This window comes from Sus scrofa, chromosome 3, assembly GCF_000003025.6.
Source record: "Sus scrofa isolate TJ Tabasco breed Duroc chromosome 3, Sscrofa11.1, whole genome shotgun sequence".
Lineage (NCBI taxonomy): Eukaryota > Metazoa > Chordata > Mammalia > Artiodactyla > Suidae > Sus > Sus scrofa.
In genome coordinates this window covers 47,461,958-47,485,151 of record NC_010445.4, presented here as the reverse complement: position 1 = coordinate 47,485,151, position 23,194 = coordinate 47,461,958, and the positions used below count along the sequence as shown (strand labels likewise).

At 49.3% G+C, this 23,194-nt stretch overlaps 2 protein-coding genes across 16 annotated transcripts in view; both read right to left on the bottom strand.

Moving 5' to 3' along the window:
* CCDC138 (coiled-coil domain containing 138) overlaps window positions 1-14,503 on the bottom strand; it is a 54,958-nt gene extending 40,455 nt beyond the window's left edge. For 2 of the 12 annotated variants that reach the window (XR_002342510.1, XM_005662331.3), the window contains exons 1-9: window positions 14,330-14,503; window positions 13,770-13,836; window positions 13,134-13,254; window positions 10,657-10,784; window positions 8,222-8,409; window positions 4,525-4,683; window positions 3,953-4,072; window positions 1,287-1,364; window positions 1,073-1,180 (exon numbers count right to left, since the gene is read on the bottom strand). Coding sequence is in view for 10 of the 12 variants with exons in the window: in XM_005662331.3 (XP_005662388.1) it covers window positions 1,073-1,180; window positions 1,287-1,364; window positions 3,953-4,072; window positions 4,525-4,683; window positions 8,222-8,409; window positions 10,657-10,784; window positions 13,134-13,254; window positions 13,770-13,836; window positions 14,330-14,422 (1,062 nt within the window). In the remaining 2 variants the exon portion in view is untranslated. Of the gene's footprint in view, window positions 1-324; window positions 459-1,072; window positions 1,181-1,286; window positions 1,365-3,952; window positions 4,073-4,524; window positions 4,684-8,221; window positions 10,555-10,656; window positions 10,785-13,133; window positions 13,255-13,769; window positions 13,837-14,302 lie in introns of those variants that run through there. The other 10 variants (XM_013995877.2, XM_021087107.1, XM_005662332.3 and 7 more) reach the window with 9 other exon arrangements.
* EDAR (ectodysplasin A receptor) overlaps window positions 18,918-23,194 on the bottom strand; it is a 69,932-nt gene continuing 65,655 nt past the window's right edge. For all 4 annotated transcript variants that reach the window (XM_013995872.2, XM_013995874.2, XM_013995875.2 and 1 more), the window contains one exon: window positions 18,918-21,991. In XM_013995872.2, coding sequence (XP_013851326.1) covers window positions 21,669-21,991 — 323 coding nt within the window. In that variant the 3' untranslated portion in view covers window positions 18,918-21,668. The remainder of the gene's footprint in view (window positions 21,992-23,194) is intronic.

The window sequence follows — 23,194 nt, the reverse complement described above, 5'->3', positions numbered from 1 at the left end:
CATCCTGGCTGGAGGGTCGTGCAGAGCAGGCTCCTGTGCCAGCACAGAACCCACCCTGGATGCCTCGGAGTCGCTGCATCTTTAAACAGGGCTCCCCTCCCAACTCCCTTCAGGAAAAAATTAGAGAATTCTTTAGCAATTAAAGCTGACAGGAGATATGACTTTCCAGCCACAGGAAAAGCCAAATGAACAAGACTGAAAACACCAAATGCTAGCAGAGCTGTGGAGCAACCAGAACACATGCGCATCACCAGCAGGAACACAGATGGAACAAGCACTCTGGAAACTGGCCAGTGCCCCAAGGTGAAACATGCATCTATCTACCTTATGACCCAGAAATTCAGTCTCGGTTACATTTCCAAGAGGCAGGAAAACATGTGTCCTCAAAAAGCCTTGTCCACAAATATCCTTAGCAGATGTATTCATTAATAGACAACAACCAGCAACAGCCCAGGTGTCTGTCAATGGAAGAATAAATAAAGAAACTGTGATGGAATCACCCAGCGGGAGGTGAAGCACAAAAGAGGCCCGAGAGAGATGAGAGCGTGCTGTATGACCCTGCAGATGAGCAAGGGCTTCCTGCAGGGAAGGAACATGAGGAACATTCCAGCTGTAGCTTCCAGAGTGCAGGCACTTGTCAAAGCTCCTCAAACTTGTACAGTTACAGATCTGCGCATTAGTGACTCTAGGTAATTCATACCTCAAAGTAAAAAAAGGGGAGGGTCTCAGGAAAAAGAAATCAATGGAGCCTGTTCAGGGATGGACTGCAATCTTGAAAGCAAGTAACACTGAAGGTTTGTAGATCCCCAAACAAATGAATAACAAAGCTGCTGGAAGCTTAAGCTTCTGTGATGTGTCTGTTACTACACCTGAAACCACCACTGACATATTGGGCTTTTGCAAACAAAGCATATTTGAAATAGTGCAGAGATACTTTCCTATAAAAGTATTATTACAATGACTCCTTTTACACCAAAAGAATGTTTTCTAAAAAAAAAAAAAAAAAAGAACAGAATAAAGAGAAAATGCCTTCGCTTTCTAGTGGAGAAATTTTCAATCATAGCCTACCTACCTTACAAGGTTTTGACACTGGTGCTTTCTCCTGTTTTAAGCTCTTTACTTCCTGAGCAGCATGGGGATTTCCTTTCAATCTCTGTATGGTCATAAACTCATACTTCCTCTGCGACGGGCCATGCATTCAAAAAGAATTATATTAAAAGTGAGAAAACCCAGAGGTGGTCATTTCAATACTCACTTATATCTCAAGAGATGAGCAGGTACCTTACCTGTAAGTTATCTAAGCGAGCTTGAACTCTTTTAGCCTGAACCTCCAACTTTCTGTTTTCTTCGCTTACTTCGTGTAACTAAAGTGGGAAAACATGAGACATTTCAATAGAAACCTCAAGCTGACTTCATAGTGAAGTTTCCCAGGGCACTAGCTCACTGAGTTTGCATCCTCAAGCAATGGAACAGATGTGGCGCTCATGATTAAAGACCACAGCTAGGAGTTCCCGTCGTGGCGCAGTGGTTAACGAATCCGACTAGGAACCACAAGGTTGCGGGTTCAATCCCTGGCCTAGCTCAGTGGGTTAAGGATCCAGCGTTGCTGTGACCTGTGGTGTAGGTTGCAGACGCAGCTCGGATCCCACGTTGCTGTGGCTATGGTGTAGGCTGGCAGCTACAGCTCCGATTCAGCCCCTAGCCTGGGAATCTCCATGTGCCATGGGAGCAGCCCAAGAAAAGGCAAAAAGACAAAAAAAAAAAAAGAGAGAGAGACCACAGCTAAAACCGCCACTTGGCCCCCAAACATGAACGGTTTCTAAAAAAGTTTACTTCATTCAAGGAAAAAAGCACAAGTCTCCCAACATCTTTCACATATACACTTTAATAAACAACATTTCAGTTGATTTTTGTGTGTGTATGTGTGCCTTTTTAGGGCCGCACCCATGGCATATGGAGGTTCCCAGGCTAGGAGTCCAATCGGAGCTGCAGCTGCCAGCCTACACCAAGGCCACGGCAACACAGGATCCAAGCTGCATCTGTGACCTATACCACAGCCCATGGCAATGCCTGATCCTTAACCCCCTGAGCGAGGCCAAGGATCGAACCCGCAACCTCATGATTCCTAGTTGGACTCGTTTCCACTGCACCACAATGGAACTCTTTTTTTTGAAATTTTTTATCAAACTACAATATGTACAGAAAAGTGTATGAATCATTAAGGATGCAGCATAATGAGTTACTGGGATTGGATTAAATGTACCTGTTAATTTAGGAACACGACATCTTTACCATACTGAGTCTTCCCATCTAGCACAGCCTTCAACTTACTTTGCTCTTCAGTGTCTTAATGATGTTTTACACGTTTACAACCCCTCTCTTTAGATTTATTCCTGGATAGCAAGTGCAATACCTGCAGCATCTCTCAATAAACACCTACTATGTGACTTCTGCCAATACACAGAACCACACCTGATGTGTGTGTACTGAACTTCCAGCAAAGAGGCCCCTGAACTGGCTTAATTCTGACAACCGTGTGTCCACATGTTTGGGTGCCTACTGCCATGGTGCACGAGCGGGTCACCTGAGGGTAAGCCGTGTTTCTTCCCTGCCCCCTTCCCCTCCTCACCATGCTGGCCAGCACACGCAGTACCAAGGGTACTAGGAAGAGTAACACTGAGCCCAGGGACAGGCTTCAATAACTTCCGTTAAGGATGGATATTTTTCTTAGATAGTCTATAAGCACCAAGGCCTCTTCTATTACTGGCCATTATCTTGAATTGCTGCTGAATTTGAAATCAAGGAATGATATGATTTTTCCCCTTTTATCAGATGATGCATTAATTTTCAAATGATAAACCACCTTGTATTGCTGGGCTAAATTTGCTGAGTTGTATTATGCTTTCTATGTACCTCCGTATTTGATCTGCTGATATTAAAAACTGTTGCAGCTACATTCATGAGACACTGGCTTGCATCTTTCTTATAATGTTCTTGACAGGTTTAGTTTCAAGCTTATGCTGGCCTCACACAAGAAAGGGAGTTTTTCTCTTTTTTTTATTTACGTAAGGTATGTGATATTTCCTCCGTAAAGGTTAGCCATGAGTCTCACTGTTCCTTCTTGTTTTTTTTTTTTTTTCCCCAGCAGCACCCATGGCATGTGGAAATTCCCCGGCCAGGGATTGAACCTGCACCACAGCAGCTACCCAAGCCACTGAAGTAACAAAGCCAGATCCTTAATCTGCTGAGCCACACAGAACTTCATTACTCTTCCTTCTTTGAGGGTAAGGTCTTATTTTGCTCTGGTTTTTATCATTAAAAGTTTCTATAGTCCTAAAAGACTGTGCCTCTGTGGTTCCCCTCAACATGTACCTACTGAGAGTGAACCTAACTTCTGAACTCTGTAGGGGGGCATCTCCAGAGCTGTGGGAAACTGTTGGCTAATAGCTCTTCACGTGCTGCCTAGGGAACTACTTCTGGAATGCACATGTTAACCTTTTAGACCGTGTCCCTCCACTGCATCAGCAGGTTCGAGCGCTTAGCACTGCCCACACCACCTCTAGTCACCACACACTCAGGCAAACACATGTAAGATCCTGGAGGAGTCTGTCAGCCTGAGAGAGGGATACAGGCAACAATGTACATACACAAGCACTGAAGAAATCCTTCAAAAGGCGAGCCAGCTGAAGTCGTGTCTCCAGGGAGAAAGCAGGCTTCCAGTCAACATAAGGCTAAGGTCATACCCTAACTGTGGAAGACTATGATGGATTCAGGGAAGTCAAAGAGTCAGCATACTTTACTTACATTTGGAAGTATTTATAATGAAGCTAACAAACAAAGATAATCAAGAGTTCCTCTAGCCAGAATACGTTCTAAGAGTTTGACTTATAATCTGTTAATCTATATAGTTTTAAGAATGTCTTACAATCTCATACAAGAATATAGGTCTTACCTGTTTTTTTAAGCTATCATTCAATTCTTTCAATGCATCAAAAGAGGACCTTAGCCTCTTGCTTTCTTTATTTCTTTCCTTAACAACTTCAGTTAAGTGCTCAACTTCTGCATCATGTTGCTAGGAGGGAGAAAACACAAACTTCATGTCACTATTGCCACTGAACAGAAATTAATTAAAAATTAGAAGTCCTTGAATCACAAGGACTTTAATCAGTGGATTTAAGCATAATAAGTTTAACTTAATTTAAAATAATTAATAAGATGTAGTGAAATAATTTAACTTATTAGTTAATAACAAGCACTCAGTTTGTATTTGATAACGGTGTGGGGACGTCCTCGTTCCCTGGAGCGTCTCCTCCTCCGAGTAAGCATCTCTGACAGGGAGGAAGGGCTTGGGGAGCTGGGTCTGTCTGCAATGTGCCTTCAAACGGTCCAGGAGAGGATGAGTGTCTGGGGTGGGGAGGGGGAGAAGCAGCACACATGTGGCCAGTGCGGTCAAGGCCACCAACCAGGGACCCCATGCAGAGGGGATGGGACTGCTTTACTCCCGAGTCAGCACTGTCTGCTTACCTCCTTGATAATCTGAAATCTCGTAAGAACCTCTTCTTTGACGCCTTTAATTTTACTCAAGGCAGCTTCATGTCTGAAAAGCAGCTGTTCTCTTTCAACCAGAAAACGTTCCCGCTTGTGAAGTTCCTCAGCAAATTCCTGCTGTGCTGCAGTTTCACACTGAATCAAAAGGTCAGAAGTACAGACGGCACATGTTAGGCTTTAATTCCAGAGACGGCAGTTCCATCAAATGGTGAGAAGACCCCAGGAACCGTGTGTAGCAAACACGGGAACCGCTGGGCTCGCCCAGCATGTAAACCTGCCCAGAAATTCAGTCTCGCTGCAGCATGACAAGAAGCACCAGTGAGACCCACTGTGACAGAGACGCTGAGGGTGGTGTGGAGGGTGTGGGGGCAGCTCTATGATGCTGACCTATTTGGACCCCAGGTTCTCTCGGGTCAGCATCACAGAGCTGCCCCCACACCTCTGTCTTGTGGGCTGACGCTGTAACTGCCCTGGGTGCTGAGGCCACGTGGCAGAGCGCCACCAGAGAATCTCACACCCTCTGCATTCCCACGGTCCGCCTGCCCGTTCCACCTGCCACCTCCCATAGCATCTGTGTGGGCGGCTGGGTCCAGCCTCTGGGGAAAGGGCCACTAGGTCCTTGGGTCACCAATTTCTTGGAAATCTTGTCTCCACTGGCCTCTTCATCTGCCCATCCCTCCCCAGCTTCCTTCTATCCAGCCACAACCCCAGCCCGCCCACTGAAGCGGCTTCCAGGGACTGAACCTACAGCCCTGACCCAGGCCCAGCCACAAGGATTGATCCGCAGCCTCTCCTGCTCTCCCCCTCCTGCTCTCCCCACCCTCCACAGGCTCCAGGCCACTGCCTCCTCTTGGACCCCTCCCCTGGCTCGGCAGGCCCTGCTCCCTCCACCGTCCTTTAATTAGGAGGGCTTCACAAGAGCTGGGGTTAAGCCACTTTCTCCTCCTCTACACCCTCTGCCTGCCTCCATCTCCTCGGCAGCTAAGATCGCTGTGCACATACTCACTGCTACCAAGCTGAGTGCTCAGCACCTCTCCCAAGCTCCAGACTCAAGTCCAAACTGCCTATGTACATCCCCACCTGTGTGCTTTCAGGCAGCACAAAACACACATGTCCACAATTGAGTTCAATCACCAAGCAGGGGATGGTAAGCCAAAAGCACCAGTCGATGAGCAGATAAAGATGATGCGGTGCATCCTACTAATGGAACAGAATTCAACCACGAAAAGGAACAAAGTCCTGACATTGCTACAACATGGATAAACCTGAAAATGTCATGCCAAGTAGAAGAAGCTGGTCACTTTGTATTCATATAAAAAGTCCAGAACAGGCAAATCCATAGAGACAGAAAGTAGTTAGTGGCTGCCTATATCTGAGATATATCTGAGACCAGAAAGGAGATGAGGAAAACTAAGGGGGTTTCTTTTTTTTTTTTTTGTCTTTTTTTTTAGGGCCACACCCATAGCATATGAAGGTTCCCAGGCTAGGGGTCTAATTGGAGCTACAGCTGCTGGCCTACACCACAGCAACACCAGAGCCTTAACCCACTGAGCAAGGTCAAGGATCGAACCCAAGTCCTCAAGGATGCTAGTCAGGTTAACCATTGAGCCAGGATGGAACTCCAATGGGAATGTGGGTTTTTTACTGGGATAATGAAAATATTCTAAAATTGGCCAGCATAAACTTTGGATAGACTAAAAATAAAGGAACTGCACATTTTTAAAAAACTCAAGCAGCCCCTGCCACACACAGTGACATAGCCAAAAGGTGCTGTCTGTGAACCAGGAAGGAGGCTCTCAGCAGACAACAGACTCTGCTAGAGCCCTGACCTTGAGCCCTAGCACCAGAACTACGTGGAGTGGGTGCCGTTTCTCCCAGTGCCTTGCAGAGACGCCCCTCTTTTGCTGGGATGGCTCAAGGTACAGCAGGCCTTTCTTCTGATCATAAGACTGGGGGCAGATACTTTCTGCACAGGAGCAGCCTCCTTCCAAAAACCCAGCACAACACTAGCCTTCGCCTGTCCCAGTCCCAGCAGTTCCCGAGGCAGGTGCATGAAGCCCACAGAGACAGAGTCCACCACTATCACTGAAAGAGTCCCCACAATCAGTCAACCATTGGCAAAAACTGGCTGGAATCTTTTTATCTTAGCGTATGATGAAAGCCCCAAAATTCTAAATATGGTGCCTCTGTTGTTTGATTAACAAAGAACCACAGAATGTTGGAGAACTGACACTAAACTCCTGAACACGGGACTGTTATTGCCCGTGCTCTCACCATTCAGCCGGTCTCCTAACTCCAGGTCTTCAGGCGTGCACATGCAGCTTAATATTCCTAAGTTTAAAAATACATGCTTTTATCATCAGTGTCTGAACTCAGGATCACCTCATCGGACTCAACACTCAAAGGCAGACGATGAAAAGTAGAGCATCACTGACACAAGCCATCAGATCGAGGGAAAATCAAACTCTGGGGTGCCATGCATGGGACCTAGTGAAAGGGGACAGCCTCTCCAGAGGTCAAAGGTCCAGGGTGCCGTGGGTGGGACCTAGTGAAAGGGCACAGCCTCCCCAGAGGTCAGTGTGGAAGCACCTGCTACTGCTCCCCATTCCGGTCAGGGAGACACCCAGAGCCCAGCTGTGTGTGTGTTTACACAGAAGTTGAGAAAGTACTGGTGGCTGGCTGATCTGCAGCCCGAATGCAATATGGCAATACAAATGAATCCATTAGATCTAATTTTCCAAATACATACATCTCAAAAACATAACAATAACGAAGGAAGCTGCAAACAGAGCAAAGCGTGTTGTTACAGAACTTAAAACACTCCAAACAATACAGCCATACAGATCCATAAAGGGTTTAGTGAAAACATGACAGAGAGGATCTGCACTAACTTTGGGGGCTGCTGAGCCCTGGGGAGAGATGATGCAGGACAGGAGAAGGAACTTCAGCTGGAATTGAGACACTGTACTTCTTTTAAAAATGTCCAATAGAAATATTTTTTCCTTTTTGTCTTTTTAGAGCCACGCTCACCGCAAATGGATCTTCCTGAGCTAGAGGCTGAATCAGAGCTGTAGCTGCTGGCCTACACAACAGCCACAATAACGTGGGATCCCAGCGGCGTCTGCGACCTACACAACAGGTCATGGCAACACCGGATCCTTAACCCACCGAGCAAGGCCAGGGATCGAACCCACATCCTCATGGGTACTACTTGGGTTCATTGCCACTGAGCCACAATGGGAACTCCCGGAATTACATCCTTTAGGAACTAAGGAAGTCCCAAAGAAGACAGGTAGAGAAAACTGCCCTGCACGGGATCCTGATGAGAGCTGACAGGAGAGCCTCTTACACAGAGATCCTGAAGACAATGCAATGAATCTAAATACCTACTTCAAAAAGCACCCTTTACCAGCCAATTTTGTGTTTTCTTCCTTAAGGATGGGAGGGGAGGGGAGGGAACTAAACATAAACACAGGACGCAGGTGTGGACACCTCCGCTGAGCCTTCCCTCTCGGCCACCCGCCTTCCCCCACAGGAGCTCCTCCACCAAACGCTGCGGGCCGGCCCCTGCGCTGGGCACGTCATAGAAAACAATGCAGACGAAGCCCCTGAAGTCAGCTTCCAAACGCCCTGTGCTGAGAACACAGGGCTTCCCTGAATACTGAGCTCCTACCTGCAGTTTCTGGTGTATCTGAAACAGCTCCTCGTATATCTGGTTGACCTGAAGTGGAAGCACGCCCTGCCGGTCTGAGGCTCCGGACGCTGGGGCGCCGACACGTTTCCCAGGGGAGTCACTGCCATCACTACGACAGCCAGGCCAGTTTCTGGAATGCGAGGCCAAATCAGGTGGCCAGGCAACTGCTGAGGAAATAAAACACAAATTACAACCGACCTTAATTTACGGTTTTCCCTACCCTCAGGGGGAGTAATCTCAGAAGGAGCTACTTAAAACACGATTCACAGTACTGGTGGAAAAGTTTTGAGCACGAGGAGCAACAAACGTTAACATTGAGAACAAGGGCGGGATGGGCATACAGGAATTCTCGGTGCTCTTTCGGCAGCTTCTTCGCAAGGGGATTAACTGGCCAGGCCAACAAATGGAGACCTCCTGTCACAGAAGCTTGGCCTGGGTGCTGAACGGAAAAAAACAGAAAGGCAGGGACAGAATTTGGGGCGAAGCAGGAAAGAACAGCTTTATTGCTTTGCCAGGCACAGGAGGTCACAGCAGGCAAACGCCTCAGAGACTGTGCCCCCCTGGGGGAAGGAACAGAAAGTGTTTTTTTCAGGTTGGGGCCACAGATAAGGAGCAGGGTAGAGGCAAGCTGGCATTCTTCTTCAGAGTTGGTGCTTGGTGACCGTAGGACTGGTTCTGGGGGACCTCCTCTCTGTTGTGGCTTCAGTTCTGCAGAAGAACTCAAACATACCATCATGTATATTCCTTGAGGAGAAGCCAGCACCCTGCCCCGAGGCTGCACTGTTGTGTCTGAATGTACCTCTCTGGTCTCTGCATCCCCTCTCTTCTCTGATTAGCGACTGTCTGAACCAGCCCCTCGGAACACAGGGAAGGTCCTGGAGGCCAAATGAAGCCTATTCCCTAAAAGCAAGAAATGGGGACACAGAAGGGCTTGTGCCCAGAAACCCACAGGGCCCTGCTCGGTTTCACTACCTTGGAAGCCACTGATCGCATCCCCTTCTGTCCCAAATTAAACCCAGTGCTTTACCGCTGCTGCTTTACTTCTTTTGAACTTTGACGACTTATGTTAAAAAATTATGTTTTGCCTGTTTACACATGATATAACATCTGTAATGAAATAATCCCACAGGAGTTCCCTTGTGGCACAGTGGGTTAAGAACCTGGTGATGTCAAGGCAGTGGCTCTGGTTGCTGCCAAAGAGCAGAAACTCCCATGTGGCGATGGTGTGGCCAAAATAAATAAATACTCATAGACTCACATAATTCTCTAACCTCCTCCAGGAAAGAACCCGTTTCCATGCTAATGACGCTTCATCAGGTCACACACAGAGGCTGCTGGATCCTGAGCCGAGGTGTCTACACAGCCATCCACAGCCCTGCCCTGGTTCCGGCACCTGTGCTGAGAGCTCCTCCAGGGTCAGGAAGTAGGAGCAACAGTGAAGGACCACAGGGTACACCTGCAGGTTCACTGGAGTGATGCCAAACTGGTTCCCAACACAGGCTGCCACAGGCCCCTGACAGCAGTGATGAGCAACACCCCAACCCCAGCCCAGTGGCGTTCCCATTTCACCTGCTGCGCTGGGTCTGCTGAGGAGGAGCCTGCTCTGGGGAGGGGCCTGCTTTCATGCTCCCCACCTTGGACAGGCCGGGGAGCCAAGATCAAAAACAGGAACGCACTGAAGGAAAAACTTTTCCCCTTAATCGCTCAGCAAAGGCCCTTCAAGAGAAAGATGCTCAGCACTGGGCCTCTCCCATCAAGCCCCAGCCAAACGTGCCTCCGTGTTGTCAACTTTTAGACACTCGACACTTCTTCTCGACAGCTCATCCTGAATTTCCAACTGTGTTCAGTGGAAAATCCACCACAGAGCAAGAAGCACAAGCCCAGCAAAGTCCTTTCCCGTGTTCCTCACATGCTGAGAGGAAGGGTGATGAGGATGGAGCAGGACGAGGAAGTGAGTGGCCATGTGCAGCGCTGGCTGCCTCTCTTCCTGAAATGCTCACCAAGCTGGGATCCTCAGCCAGCTACATGCACATCACCTGCCTGCCAGGGCCAGAGGAGGCCAGACCTTTAGGCTGCTCTCCTAGAGCATTTAAGGCTCAGCCACATACCACCACAATCTTACCACTTCCTAAGAAACACTGATGTGAAAAAAAGTTCAGAACGATTCGGTTGATTATTAAGTTCTTTTGATCAGTTCTGAGCATGCAGAAACTCTACTGGAAAATAATCAGGTTTACCGTCCTCTTCTCCTTTAGCTTAAGGAACAGCACAGCAGCCACCGCATGGCTCACCAAAATCCAGATCACGGATCTACAGCCGCCGGAGAACCAGCGCTCCTACAGGGCCGGTGTTCAGGTCCCCCGCTTGGCAGTGTTCTGCCTGAAGGACTGTTCCAGCAGGAATGGTCCTCTTACCTTTGCCTATTTCTTTATGAGACTGCGTCTTTACTCTGGAGGTACTAACTCTGTGATCATCCCCGATGAACTCTTCTTCTCTTTCCTGTTGTTTCACATCTCGAAAAGAATCCAGGTCATCATCTAGGCTTTAAAAAAAAAAAAATCTATCACAGCATTCTGGAAGATTTCCATAGCACTGAAAGGTGACGAGACTGCTTTTCAAATGTGAAAAGCGCACATAATAAGTAAACGGTACAGTCACTGATGCAGACGACTCGTTCCAAGGGCCTTTCCACACTTCACTCAGGCTCCACCGGACATGCACATGCCTGCACATGCCTGCATCACCCCAAGAACGCACTTCTGTGAAGCAGGTGTAATGGGTACTGCTGCCTATGATTTTACCTCAAAGTACTGTTTCCAGTGGGGAACTGAACCCTAAGGCTAAATAACCGGCAGGAGACATCAATTGCAAACGATGAAGCAGAATGAGAACCCAGGTGTCCTGTCCAAAAAGACCAGCTGAGAGTCGACAGTTCCAGAGCAGTGCTGGTCAAAAGGGTTACACTGCATATATATTAAATTTAAGATAACTGAAAACTTCCTAGCAGCCACTTTAAAATCCTAAAAAGACGGGATTTTGCCAATATATTATACTCATCTCGGTCTATCCAAAATATTAGCATTTTAATGTACAATCAGTATTAAAAGACACTTTTTTTTGCTTTTTAGGGCCGCACCTGTGGCATATGGAGGTTCCCAGGCTCAGGGTCAAATCGGAGCTGTAGCCGCCAGCCTATACCACAGCCACAGCAATGCAAGATCCGAGCTGCATCTGTGACACACACCACAGCTCATGGCAACACCGGATCCTTAAACCACTGAGTGAGGCCAGAGATCAAACCTGCAACCTCATGGTTCCTAGTTAGATTCATTTCCGCTGTGCCACAACAGGAACTCCAAGACACTTTACATTCTTTTATCTGTCTTTAAAAACCAGTGTATAGTTTACACTTAATACCACAGCTCAATTCAGACCAGCCCCATTTCAAGGACTCAAGAAGACACACGTGGCCTATGCTGGCAGTTCCCTATTCCACACTAGCGTGTGACTAGGGACTGTGGAAAAAACCACCCAGGAGTTCCCTTCATGGCTCAGCAGTTAACCAACCCGACTAGGATCCATGAGGACGCAGGTTCGATCCCTGACCTTGCTCAGTGGGTTAAGGATCCGGTGTTGCTGTGAGCTGTGATGTAGGTCTCAGACGCAGCTCAAATCCTGCATTGCTGTGGCTGTGGTGTAGGACGGCACCTATAGCTCTAATTCGACCTCTAGCCCGGAACCTCCATATGCCGCAGGTGTGGCCCTGGGAAAAAAAAAAACAAAAAAAAACCAATGTTATAAAATTTCCACAGTCCAAAAGCTTCAAATTATAACCTGAAATTATTCCCAGATCAGATACTGTGAAGATTATGAAACTATCAGTTAAACATAAGAGAACAACTTCCAGGAATTCATAATTATCTTCAGCAATTTTCTCTTTCCTTCGTCTATATTCAAGCTACCCCATGCCCAGATCTTGACTCCAGATCAACAAGGTTACTCTGCTAGTGCCACGTGAAAGAGCAATAACATTAAAGATGACGATAATGGCAACTTCAGTGCTTTTCTATGTACCCAACACGAGTCTACGTGCTGTATGTGTATTAATTCATTTAAACAGAGAATGAAGCAATCTAAGCTCCAAAATATCAATCACGTCAGTAACAGATATTTTAGGTACAATTCTCTTTTTTCCTCTCCACAATTCTCTCAATGTTTCATGTTGTATATGAACACATCGTTATGGTTTAATGTTACCTCAAAATGTTTGCTCCCTCTTGACACATAAGCACTTCCTTCTGCCACCTATTTTTGGCATTAACGGTATTCAACCTAGAACTTTATTTCACCTGAGCTTCACTTGTTTTCAGCCAGAGTAAAATCTTTTCCACAAAAATGCTGACCCTTCACAGCCCAGCACCACACCATGCATGTTTTGTAGGTGCCAACTCCCTGGACGAACTTCTATCTCTCTCCCAACTATGTAAAATACAGTGCTTACCACACCACGAGACACACGATAGAGATGGAGTTAAACACTGCTGGCTAACAAACCTGTTACTCACTTTTATTCCAGTTCCTTTTTCAAAAAAAAGAACAAAGGGAACAAGAACTTCATTTGGGTCCCAGATGAATAACTATAACTTTTTATCCATCACACCATGTGAGTAACTTCCCCTGACGTCAGCAAGCACAGCGCTGGGTCTGTGCTTTTACCAGGTTCTCAGGAACAACTACCCACTCTCTTCAACTACTCAGCAAGCTCCAGACGCTTATGCCGCCTCCCAGAGAAAAACAAGCATGTGGGCAGCACCCTGTCCCCTTCCTTTGGTTTCTGAGATGCTGGGTGGGGGGAGGGAGAGGGCACCAGGAAGGACTCGGGGTACTTTACCAATTCCCAGTCCTGAGCTTGAAGGAACTACAGAGCGGCGCTGAGCCGCGCCTCCTCTCATCCCAATCACAGCTTAACGATGAGCCAAGTTCATCTCCACAGGAGAAGACATCCACGTCGTCTGTGAACAGGAAAGAGCACAGTAGAGACCGCTAAGGTCAGGCAACAAGGATCTCTTTCTGGGCTCCCGAACCTAAGACGGCAACATCACTTCATCCGTCTGTCTCCCGCAAGCAGACTTCCAGAAAACAGGCATCGAGCCTCCAATTTACAAGATGCTGTCATCCACCAGCGCACCGGATTCTGGGTCCGACGCTGGGCAGCAAGCCGAGCAGGTGCCTTTAACCTGTTCTAATGGCTAGGCACCCGAGCACCAGAGACGCCACGGGAATCTTCTCAGTGCCACCAGCAGAAAGCACAAGGAAGGACTAAGTTCAGAATCCAGCCTGCTTTCCGCCTCCCCGCGATATCCCGCCAGGCCTCCAACGTCCAACCCTTCCTTTCTCCCTTCGTGAATCTGAGACAGTAAACGCTGTGTAATAAACTCTCTTCGATGCAGTGAAGGAAAGAGCCAGAGCCTCCCCGCGAAGGCGCTGAGCCCTGCGGCCTGAGCGCCTCCCAGCCGCGCAGACCTACCTGGGGTGCGGGGAGGCCGCCTCCGACGCTCAGGACGCTCCGCACCGTCCGATCGCCGCCACCCCGGCTGAAAGAGAGCGCCAGCGCGGTGACCGGGTGCAGGCCCTCCCCGCCGGGTCCCCACACACCGCCCCCGCACAGCCGTCCCCGTTCCCGCCCAGTTCCCGCTGGGCTGTCCCGGTTCCCGCCCGGTTCGCGCCCAGTCCCCGCACAGCCGTCCCCGCTCCCGCCTGGTGTTCCCGCCTCAGAGGACCGAAGCCGCGCAGTGCCCCGTCCCGACCGCCCGACGCGCGCGCGGGGTCCACGGTCAGAGGCACCAACGCGGATCCAGTCGGCCGGGCGCCCGCACCTTTCCGTGCCAAACTGGCTCGGACTTGCAGCTCTGGGCTGGGACCGAGGCGGTTCCCACCCGCACGCAAGTCACCGCCTGGAGCCCCTGCCACGCGTTCCCTCGGGGACGCCGACTGACCCTTGGGGGTGTGGTGCCCGCCAGGAGCCTCGACCTGCAAACGCGGCCACCCGGAGGTCCGCACCTGCTGGCAGGCAGGGCGGGGCCTCACCTCGGTGGGGCAGCCGCCCCCCAGGCCGTAGCGGCTTTTGAGGCGCTCCACCACCAGATCCTGCCCTGGGGGCTTCACCACCCTCAATTCCATGGCTGCGGCCGCCGTCGTCTCCCAGGCAACGGCGTGAGGCGAGGAGGGGCGGGGCGGGCGCCGCGGACGTGCGCCCTGTCGTACCGCACGCCCCGCCCCCGGCCTGGACGCCAAGGCACGCCGAGGCCGCTGACGTCTCCTTGGCAACGGCGCCGTGGCCGGCGCAGCGGATGTGCGTCATGGCGTGGCCACCGGCGTCTGTAGGGGCTCGGGGTTCCCGGGGGCGCAATGCTTGCGGACGGGCCATTACCCCTTTATTCCTTGCTTCGCTGGCAGCATCTAGGCTGTTGTGCGTTCTCTCGAATTATGTTATGAAAATAAACGCGAGACGACTACGTTCTTCCCCACAATTGCATATAAAATTTCATATAGGATAAAATGTTACCAATATTATGTTTATATATAAATTTTTTCAAAGAGACAATTTAAGCTTAAAGGCTGAACTTCTAATATAGAACTTCCATTTGAGGTGGGCAGTGTTCTGAAACAATGCAAAACAAGGCCAGCCCTACAAATCAAGTTTTAAACGTCAAACGTGAAATTACTAGTACAGCTTTCATTGCTTAATATTCACCTCTGGTAATGACACTATTGGTTCAAAGTGGATGTCTTCATTGTGAACCATCTCTTCGTCACTGCCATCTTCGTCTTCGCCACCTCTGCTGGTCGACTGTGCTCTGAACACAGGTGCTCCAGTATTTGCCCACTGGAAATTCTTATCTGACGGACAAAGTAGCATATTTAAACAGTCCGAGTCCGTTTCAGTAAGCTTTTGATCCCCCTATTAGATTACTTTATCCATGAATCTAACTGCCGACGATGTGACATGCTTCTAGTAACAACGTGTGAAAGTGTATTCTTCTGGCAGGTTAAACTCAGGTGGCGAGCACACGGCCCGGCACGGCCAGGAACGTCTGCCTGGACGGGCAGCACGGGGTCCTCTGAGCCTTAGGTCACCTTCACAATATTAAACACCACAAGGACTTTCAGTAATGAACTCAAAGTACACACAGTGAAACTGTGAACACCTGGTTCAGCCTCCAGGGGTAGATTATTTCGTAAAACAGTCTAATACATGAAAACAATAACTCTTGAACCTAGAAATGTTCTCAAAGAGGCCAAATCTGCTACTTTCAAATGAGCCAAAGTGGACTAGGCCCATGTGTATAACTTCTCCACTTCAACTTCTTCCTCAGGGAACTAGAGCTGGAGCTCAGACTGCCTGGCCAGGTGGTGCTGGCAGCCTTGGGAGAAGCTCACCGACTCCAGCCCTTGGGGAGAAAAGGCTCCCCATCATCGCCACATGAGGAATAAAGACTTTTACTCTCCCTCACACCCTGGAGAGGGTGAAAACCAAGCTTCCCCATCCCCATCTCAAGTGAAGGTGACCCAACCTGCTAATCCACTGCCCACGCTCTGAGAGGAAATACACCTCTCAGCTTTTCATCGATGGCTGAGCCACCACACTGCCTTAGAGAATCATGCAGCTAAAAACTCGAGAGAAGGCAAAACTGTCACTGAGCAGTTAAAAACTCAGCACCTTGAAGAAAGAACAAAATGACAGATTCAAACAGTAACTCCCAAGCCAGGTTTAATAGGAAAAAAAGAAACAAAAAAAGAAAAATAGAAAAAAATTCTTAAGAAGGTATGGCAAAAGATGCTCTGAAAACAGAAAAGCACAGGAGTTCCTGTCTTGGCACAGTGGAAATGAATCCGTCTAGTAACCATGTGGTTGTGGGTTCTTTCCCTGGCCTCGTTCAGTGGGTTAAGGATCTGGTGTTGCTGTGAGCTGTAGTGTAGGTCGAAGACGCAGCTAGGATCTGATGTTGCTGTGGTGGTGGCCGGTGGCTATAACTCCAATTTGACCCCTAGCCTGGGAAACTCCATATGCCATGGGCGCAGCCCTAAAAAGCAACAACGGCAACAATGGCAACAACAAAAGTGAGAGAAAAGCACAATCTCAGGTTATGCAGGCGTTTCCTGAGAACAGCAGCCACAGATCTAGATGAGCCACAGGATGGGGCTTAAAAATAACTGGGTTCAGGAACTCCCAAGCAGAAAAATATTTTAATTTTTAAAAATTGGAGTTCCCATCATGGCGCAGTGGTTAAGGAATCCGACTAGGAGCCATGAGGATGCGGGTTCGATCCCTGGCCTTGCTAGTGGGTTAAGGATCTGCCGTTCTCGTGAGCTGTGGTGTAGGTCGCAGACACAGCTCGGATCCCGAGTTGCTGTGGCTCTGTCGTAGGCTGGTGGCTACAGCTCTGATTAGACCCCTAGCCTGGGAACCTCCATATGCTGTGGAAGCGGCCCCAGAAAAGGCAAAAAGACAAAAAAAAAAAAAAAAAAAAGCAGTAACTTAAAAAAAAAATCATCGCATATATCAAGGGGTATGACAGAAAATCTCAAAATTCCCCTAAAACAGTGGTTCTTAACACTGGTGCGTATTGCATTAATCCTACCAGAGGCTTCTGTAAAATACCAGTACCTAGTTCTACACTCAGCCCAATATAACTATCAAGGTGGTTTTTTTTCCTTTAAAAAACTACCAACAGGAGTTTCCGCTGTGGTGCAATGGGATCAGGAGCATTCTGGGAGCACTGGGATGCAGGTTCAGTCCCTGGCCCAGCACATTGGGTTAAGGATCTGGCATTGCCACAGCCACAGCGTAGTTCACCACTGTTGTTCAGATCTGATCCCTGGCCCAGGAACTCCATATGCCACAGGGCGGCCAAAAAAGAAAAAAAAAAAGCTCCCAACAAATTCTAACATGAAGCCAAGAGTTGAAAAGCAGTGCTCTAAAGGGAACAGGAGGACAAATCTATACAGTAAAAGTATTACAGTGTGTATGTGGGCAACAGCTAGTCATCCAGGATGAGGAGGGCAGCATTCAAGAAGTTCACAGGGACAGAGCTGTGAGCTTCACAGCAGCAGGGAAAAGGTCCAGTGTTTTTCTGTTTTTTGGTTTTTTTTTGCTTTTTTTTTTTTCTATTTTAAGGGTTTATTGGAATTCAGAGATGCTGGATAATTTTTCTGGAGTCACAAAGATTATCCCAGGAAGATAGCTGCAAGCCCTTGGAAGCAAAAGAATATAATGGTTAGATACTATACTTTGCAGTTAGACAGGTTTGATTCAAGTTTTGTTTTGTCATTTACTAATTGTGTGACCTTGGGCAGATGACTAAATCCCCCTAAGCTTTAGCATTTTTTTTTTTTTTTGTCTTTTTGCTATTTCCCTGGGCCGCTCCCGCGGCATATGGAGGCTCCCAGGCTAGGGGTCGAATCGGAGCTGTAGCCACCGGCCTACGCCAGAGCCACAGCAACGCGGGATCCGAGCCGCGTCTGCAACCTACACCACAGCTCATGGCAACGCCGGATCGTTAACCCACTGAGCAAGGGCAGGGACCGAACCCGCAACCTCATGGTTCCTGGTCGGATTCGTTAACCACTGAGCCACGACGGGAACTCCAGCTTTAGTATTTTTAATCTTTTTAGTAATTTTTTGTAATTTTTAGTAATTTTGTAATTTTGTAATTACAAAAAAAAAATTTAATTACAAAAAAAAATTTTGTAATTACAAAAAAAAATTTTGTAATTTTTAGTAATTTATTTTAGTAATTTTAATGGGGTACGTTGGATCAAAGGCTATCATAACAACTACATGAGATAATACAGGTAAAAACACTCAATACACTAATTGACATATAGTAAGAATTAAATAAGGTTAATAGTATATAGAGAGATGACATTCCAAAAAGAGAAAAATGTAAGTAAATGCAAAGATATATCTAGGGGATCCATAAGGATAGTGGAATAAAGAGTTGGAGAGTGATGGATGATAAGTTATGAAATGGTCCAGTTTTTTTTAAAGCACATTTTTAAAGTGTTTGGGAAGGCTAACCCCAAAGCCTCTTATCACCCTAGGCTCCATTCCGCAGGAAGGGCTGTTGGGGCACTGGAATGACAGAAACAAGCCTGAGCCCCCAGACATGCTGGACAGCTCACTCCTCCTCAGTGTGCCACCGAAGAGCCACTCATTACTCAGCTGAACTGCACCCTCCCCCCACCCCCCGTACCCTGGGTAAGGATGGCTGACCGTCTGCCCCAGGCCAGGGGTGAAGCTGGAGGCTTGGTTTGCATGGAAGGCACCACCCAGAGTCTTGGCTGTAGAAGCTACAGGTCAGCTGTGGAAGGTACAGGCCTGGAGGTGGGGTCCTGAGCCATGGAATTTCTGGGTCACAGTTTATTCATCTAGAAAATAGTGGTGGGTGGATGGTCCCGGGAGCTGTAACGGGAGCTTCTGGGCCCTGTTCAGTTTCAGGAATGGGAGGGGGCACACACTGTGTGTGTGTGTGTGTGTGTGTGTGTGTGTGACATTCATACAAAAGGTTTTATTTAAATAAGGAAAGTAGGAGTTCCCTTGAGGTGCAGTGGGTTAAGCATTGTCACTGCAGTATCTCAGGTCTCTGCTCTGGCTCTGGTTTGATCCCTAGCCCTGGGAACATCCAACGCAAAAATAGAAAAAGAGTAAAACTATCAATAACACCAAGAACTGTCTTTTAAATAAGGCAAGTGGAGTAACAATGATTCTGCACAGGATTGTGGTGAAAATGAAAGGCAGGAAAGCCCTCGTGGCAGAAAACAACATGACAAGGGAGGCCATGACCATGTGAGAGCTATCCCTGTCTCCACTGTGATTGCTGGGCCCTGATGCTCCAGACCCACAGGACACCTGGCATCCTGGCAGAGCTGGCATCCTGACGGCACCACCGAGGCACAGACCTTTTCCTGTGTGGCCCTGGGCTCTGCTCCAGCGTCTCTGCTGCAGCACTGCTCCCCCAGGGTTGCTGGAGTCTCATCACCAGCTGGGACCAGAGTGACCAGCTGGTCCCTGGCCTCCTCCTCTCCCACAGAGAACTCACACTGGACCAGCTCTGCTTTTTATGAGCATGTTTATTGAAATTGTAAAAATACAATAAGTTATATGTACAAATTAGACACAAATATGATTTGATGATTAAGACTTCCCTGGCTTAGGGCCATAGCTCTAGCCTGGGGTGTTTTCTAAATGTTTTTATTACAGCAAAAATGTTGGCTGTCTCATACAGAAGGGCAGTGCAGCCCAGCTCTGGGCAGTGATAATCATTAGGGTCCTGCTGATTCAAACACCAGCATTTAAGCTAAAGCTCCCAGAGTAGCCTTTTCTTGCATCTTTTTTCCCCTGAAATAAGTAGGTGGACTCCGTAAGGGTGGACTCCCTAAAGATGGCAGACTGAGCCAGCGAAACAGGTCTGGTGCTGGTGGGACCTCAGCCCCGAGTTCTAACAGCAGGCAGTGAGGCTCCCTTCTGTCATCCGGGGAGGCAGCTCGCTACCTGTGGGGTTGAGCCTCTCTGTTAGGGGGCTTCATTGTTGGCATGGTCACAGGGCAGGGAAGGGGCACTGAGGACCCAGAGGGGGCTGAAAGGATGGTTATGTTGTGCTGCGGAGTAATCCACTTGGCAGTACACCAGACAGGCTCTGGAGGACAGCAGCCAACAGATGCAGTGACTGTATGAAATATTCAGACCTGACTATGACCTTGTCACAGCCTACTCTACAATCAAGGTGGGCACTGCTTGTTGCTTTAAACCCATGACTGAGTTCCTCCCCCAAAGCATTGGCTCAGTCATGAGACTTGTAGTTTTATAAACACTGCTTTATAAGCCTGAGATTTTTTTTTTTTTTTTTTTGGTTTTTAGGGCTGCACCTGCAGCACATGGAGGTTCGCAGACCAGGGGTCGAATCAGAGCTGTAGCCGCTGGCCTACACCACAGCCACAGGAATGCAGGATCTGAACTGCATCTGTGATGCACACCACAGCTCATGGCAACGCTGGATCCTTAACCCACTGAGCAAGGCCAGAGATGGAACCTGCGTCCTCATGGATGCTAGTCAGATTTGTTAACTGCTGAGCCACAAACGGAACTCTGAGCCAGAGACTGGTTTTAATTTAGGAACAACTACAGTCAGGCCTGTCTTAGGGGGCTGGGCAGGGAACTCAAAATTAACTCCCTGGTGTGATCACTGCCCAGCCCCCAGGCTCTTGGCCACAGCAGGTGTCGAAAGAGAATTTGCCAAGAGCAAGGCCTGTCTGTTAACTTTCTCTCTCAACAGATGCCAAACACTTGCAGTCACTATGAAAGCCCTCATCCTGAGTTTTCCTGCTTTTTCCCCTTTTCTTTGATGACTCCTCACATCTGCACAGGAATCAGCTTGAAGGCCTGGTGCTCCACTTCTGGTCTCCAGACTTTACTCTCCCTGACTTAGAACTGCAGCCTAACCTCTCATTTGCAGAAGAGAAACTGAGGCCTGGGAGGAGGAATGAAAAGGCCCACGATGGTGCAAGCAGTCCAGTCCCTGGACTCTGAGCCCTGGCCTCGTGACTGTGGCCCTGTGGTGGCCCAACGTCCCCATGGGTTTGGAAGGTGCCTCAAGACACATCCTGGTCTCAGAACTGTGGAGTCTGGATTGATGGGGCTGGACTCTTGGGAGGTCCTTATGTCACCTTCCAGGCAGAGCTGACCACCTGTGTCTGTGTCTCTAAGCATCCTTGCGCCCAAGGGGTCAAAGCCAGCCAAGGGCAAGAGTGGAAGGCAGTTCAGCAACCCGGCTCCCAGGCCCGGCTCACGCAGCAGTGACCTTGGCTCTGGCAGGTGCTGCAAGTGGACACCCTGCAGACCATCCATGGGGCAGGTGACAGTGGGGCTTCCTTGTGACCCAAAGAGTCCAGGGATCTGGGTGACCTCAGGGACATGCAGGAGGTTCAGACTGCACCTAGGCTGAAGCAGTACATGCAGGGGGACCTGCATTTTAGCTTCTCCCGAGCTTGGAGCTGCCTTCTTCTCCAGGACCTGCCTCCTCCGTCTCCAGGTGCAGGTGGGAGTTGCGCCCTCCTCAGCCGTCCTCGTGTTGTGTGACATCTTCCAAGGAAACATCTGTCTCTCCCCTCAGGCAGGGGCCAGACCCTTCACCTCTGTCCTCCCCACACCAACTGTGCACATGGCACGAGTACCACCACAGAAGAGGGGTGGCTGGATCGATCGATGGACTCATTCTGCGCACGGGGCGACGGGTCCAGCTGTCTTCGGCTTTTGCTTGGATCAGAGGGCAGCCTGTTTCCCTGGTCCTCGGACCTGCCGAGGCACTGGTGCTCAACGGAGAAGGCCTGGTTGCGGCCACAGAGCCTGTGCATTTGCTGGCACCCCTCAGGATGCAGAGGGCAGCTGGGGCGTGGGTGGTGAGACCCCGGCCCACTCTAGGATGTCGGCACACAGGGACTCCACGGCGTCCAGCCGCTCGATCTGCACCAGCTTTGTGAGCAGCTCTGGGACGCTGTAGCCGGCAGTGCTGATGCGGTCGAAGACCTGCAGGCCGTCGGTCATGCCCCCGATCTCATCGCGCTTCAGCCCGAAGCTCTCGGCCAGGTGGCGCCATGTCTTGACCACAGCCTTCTCCGAGTTGTACGTGGCGCTCAGCATCCGGCTGGTCTTCTCCAGGCAGTCGAACGGCAGCTCCGTGGGGCTGAGGCCTGTGCGAGCGACAAAGGACCACAGTCAGACATTGGCAGAAGCGAGACACCTTCAAAGAGGATTTTTAGGGCCTTTTTTTAAAGTTGTAAAATCAAACACAAATGCAGAAAACCACACAGGGACATTAAGGGGAACAACTCCAGGGACAGTGCCACCCACGTGCAAAGCCACACCATTTCCCTCATCCCAACAGGGCACTGTCGAGGACACATTTACAGTCACCAAGCCTTTCATACAGGCCACCCTCAGGGAGCCCTGTTCAGTATGTGTCCCTCTGTGGGGACTGCAGTAACAGGGACAGCCCAGCATGAGCATCGTCTGGACCAAGTCATGGTCAAGTCAGTGGCCTCGGGGTCCTCAGACTCTGCTGAATGTTAGACTCAGCCAAGGCGCTTTACTCATCCCTGTTCTACCTGGCAAGTGGGCGAGAGCCCCAGGCTCTGCAGGAAGAAAACATAAGAGACCCTGGAAAGTGGGGAGAAAAGACAGACCTCGGGACTGCAGGATTGGAGCCAGGCAGGGCCCACGGGTGAGCTCTGGGTTTTCTTCTGCCTCCTCATCCCAGACTCGGAGCTTAAGAGCCCAGCAAGCAGACATCCCCACAACACAAACAAAATATGCAGCAAAGGCCTGCTGTCTTAGCAAGAGGAAATCATCCGGACAATAATGGGGTATTACAGACAGACACCACAGAGCAAGTCTGGCCCCACTCCCTCCAAGGCCAGCAAAGCTGGATGGGAGCCTGGGCCCCATGGGAAACCGTAGCATCTCACGAGGGTGTGTCAGGAAGGCCAGGTGGGGGGCCTGATCTTCCTCCTCATCAGCTGGTAACAAGCCTCCCCCTACCCTACTCCCACCTAGTGTCCATGGAATCCACTTGGAGAAACAGGCCCCCTCCCCCCAACCCCAACTAGCAATAAAAAGGAGCCCCTGCTTGGGTATCAGTGAAGAGACACCCTTCACTGGGGTGAGCTAAGGACTTGGGCGTCTGCCCCCTGCCCCTGGCCCAGGTGTATCAGAGGAAGCCAGCTGCACAGAAGTTTCAAATAAGACCTAGAATCTCATAACATGATGTAAACCTTCAGGTTTCAATAGGAGTTCACGTATCATACCAAGAACCAGGAAGGTCTCAAATGAGTGAAAAAGACTATATCAGCAGATGCTGACACTGTGATAACAGATGTTGGAATTACCTGACAGGT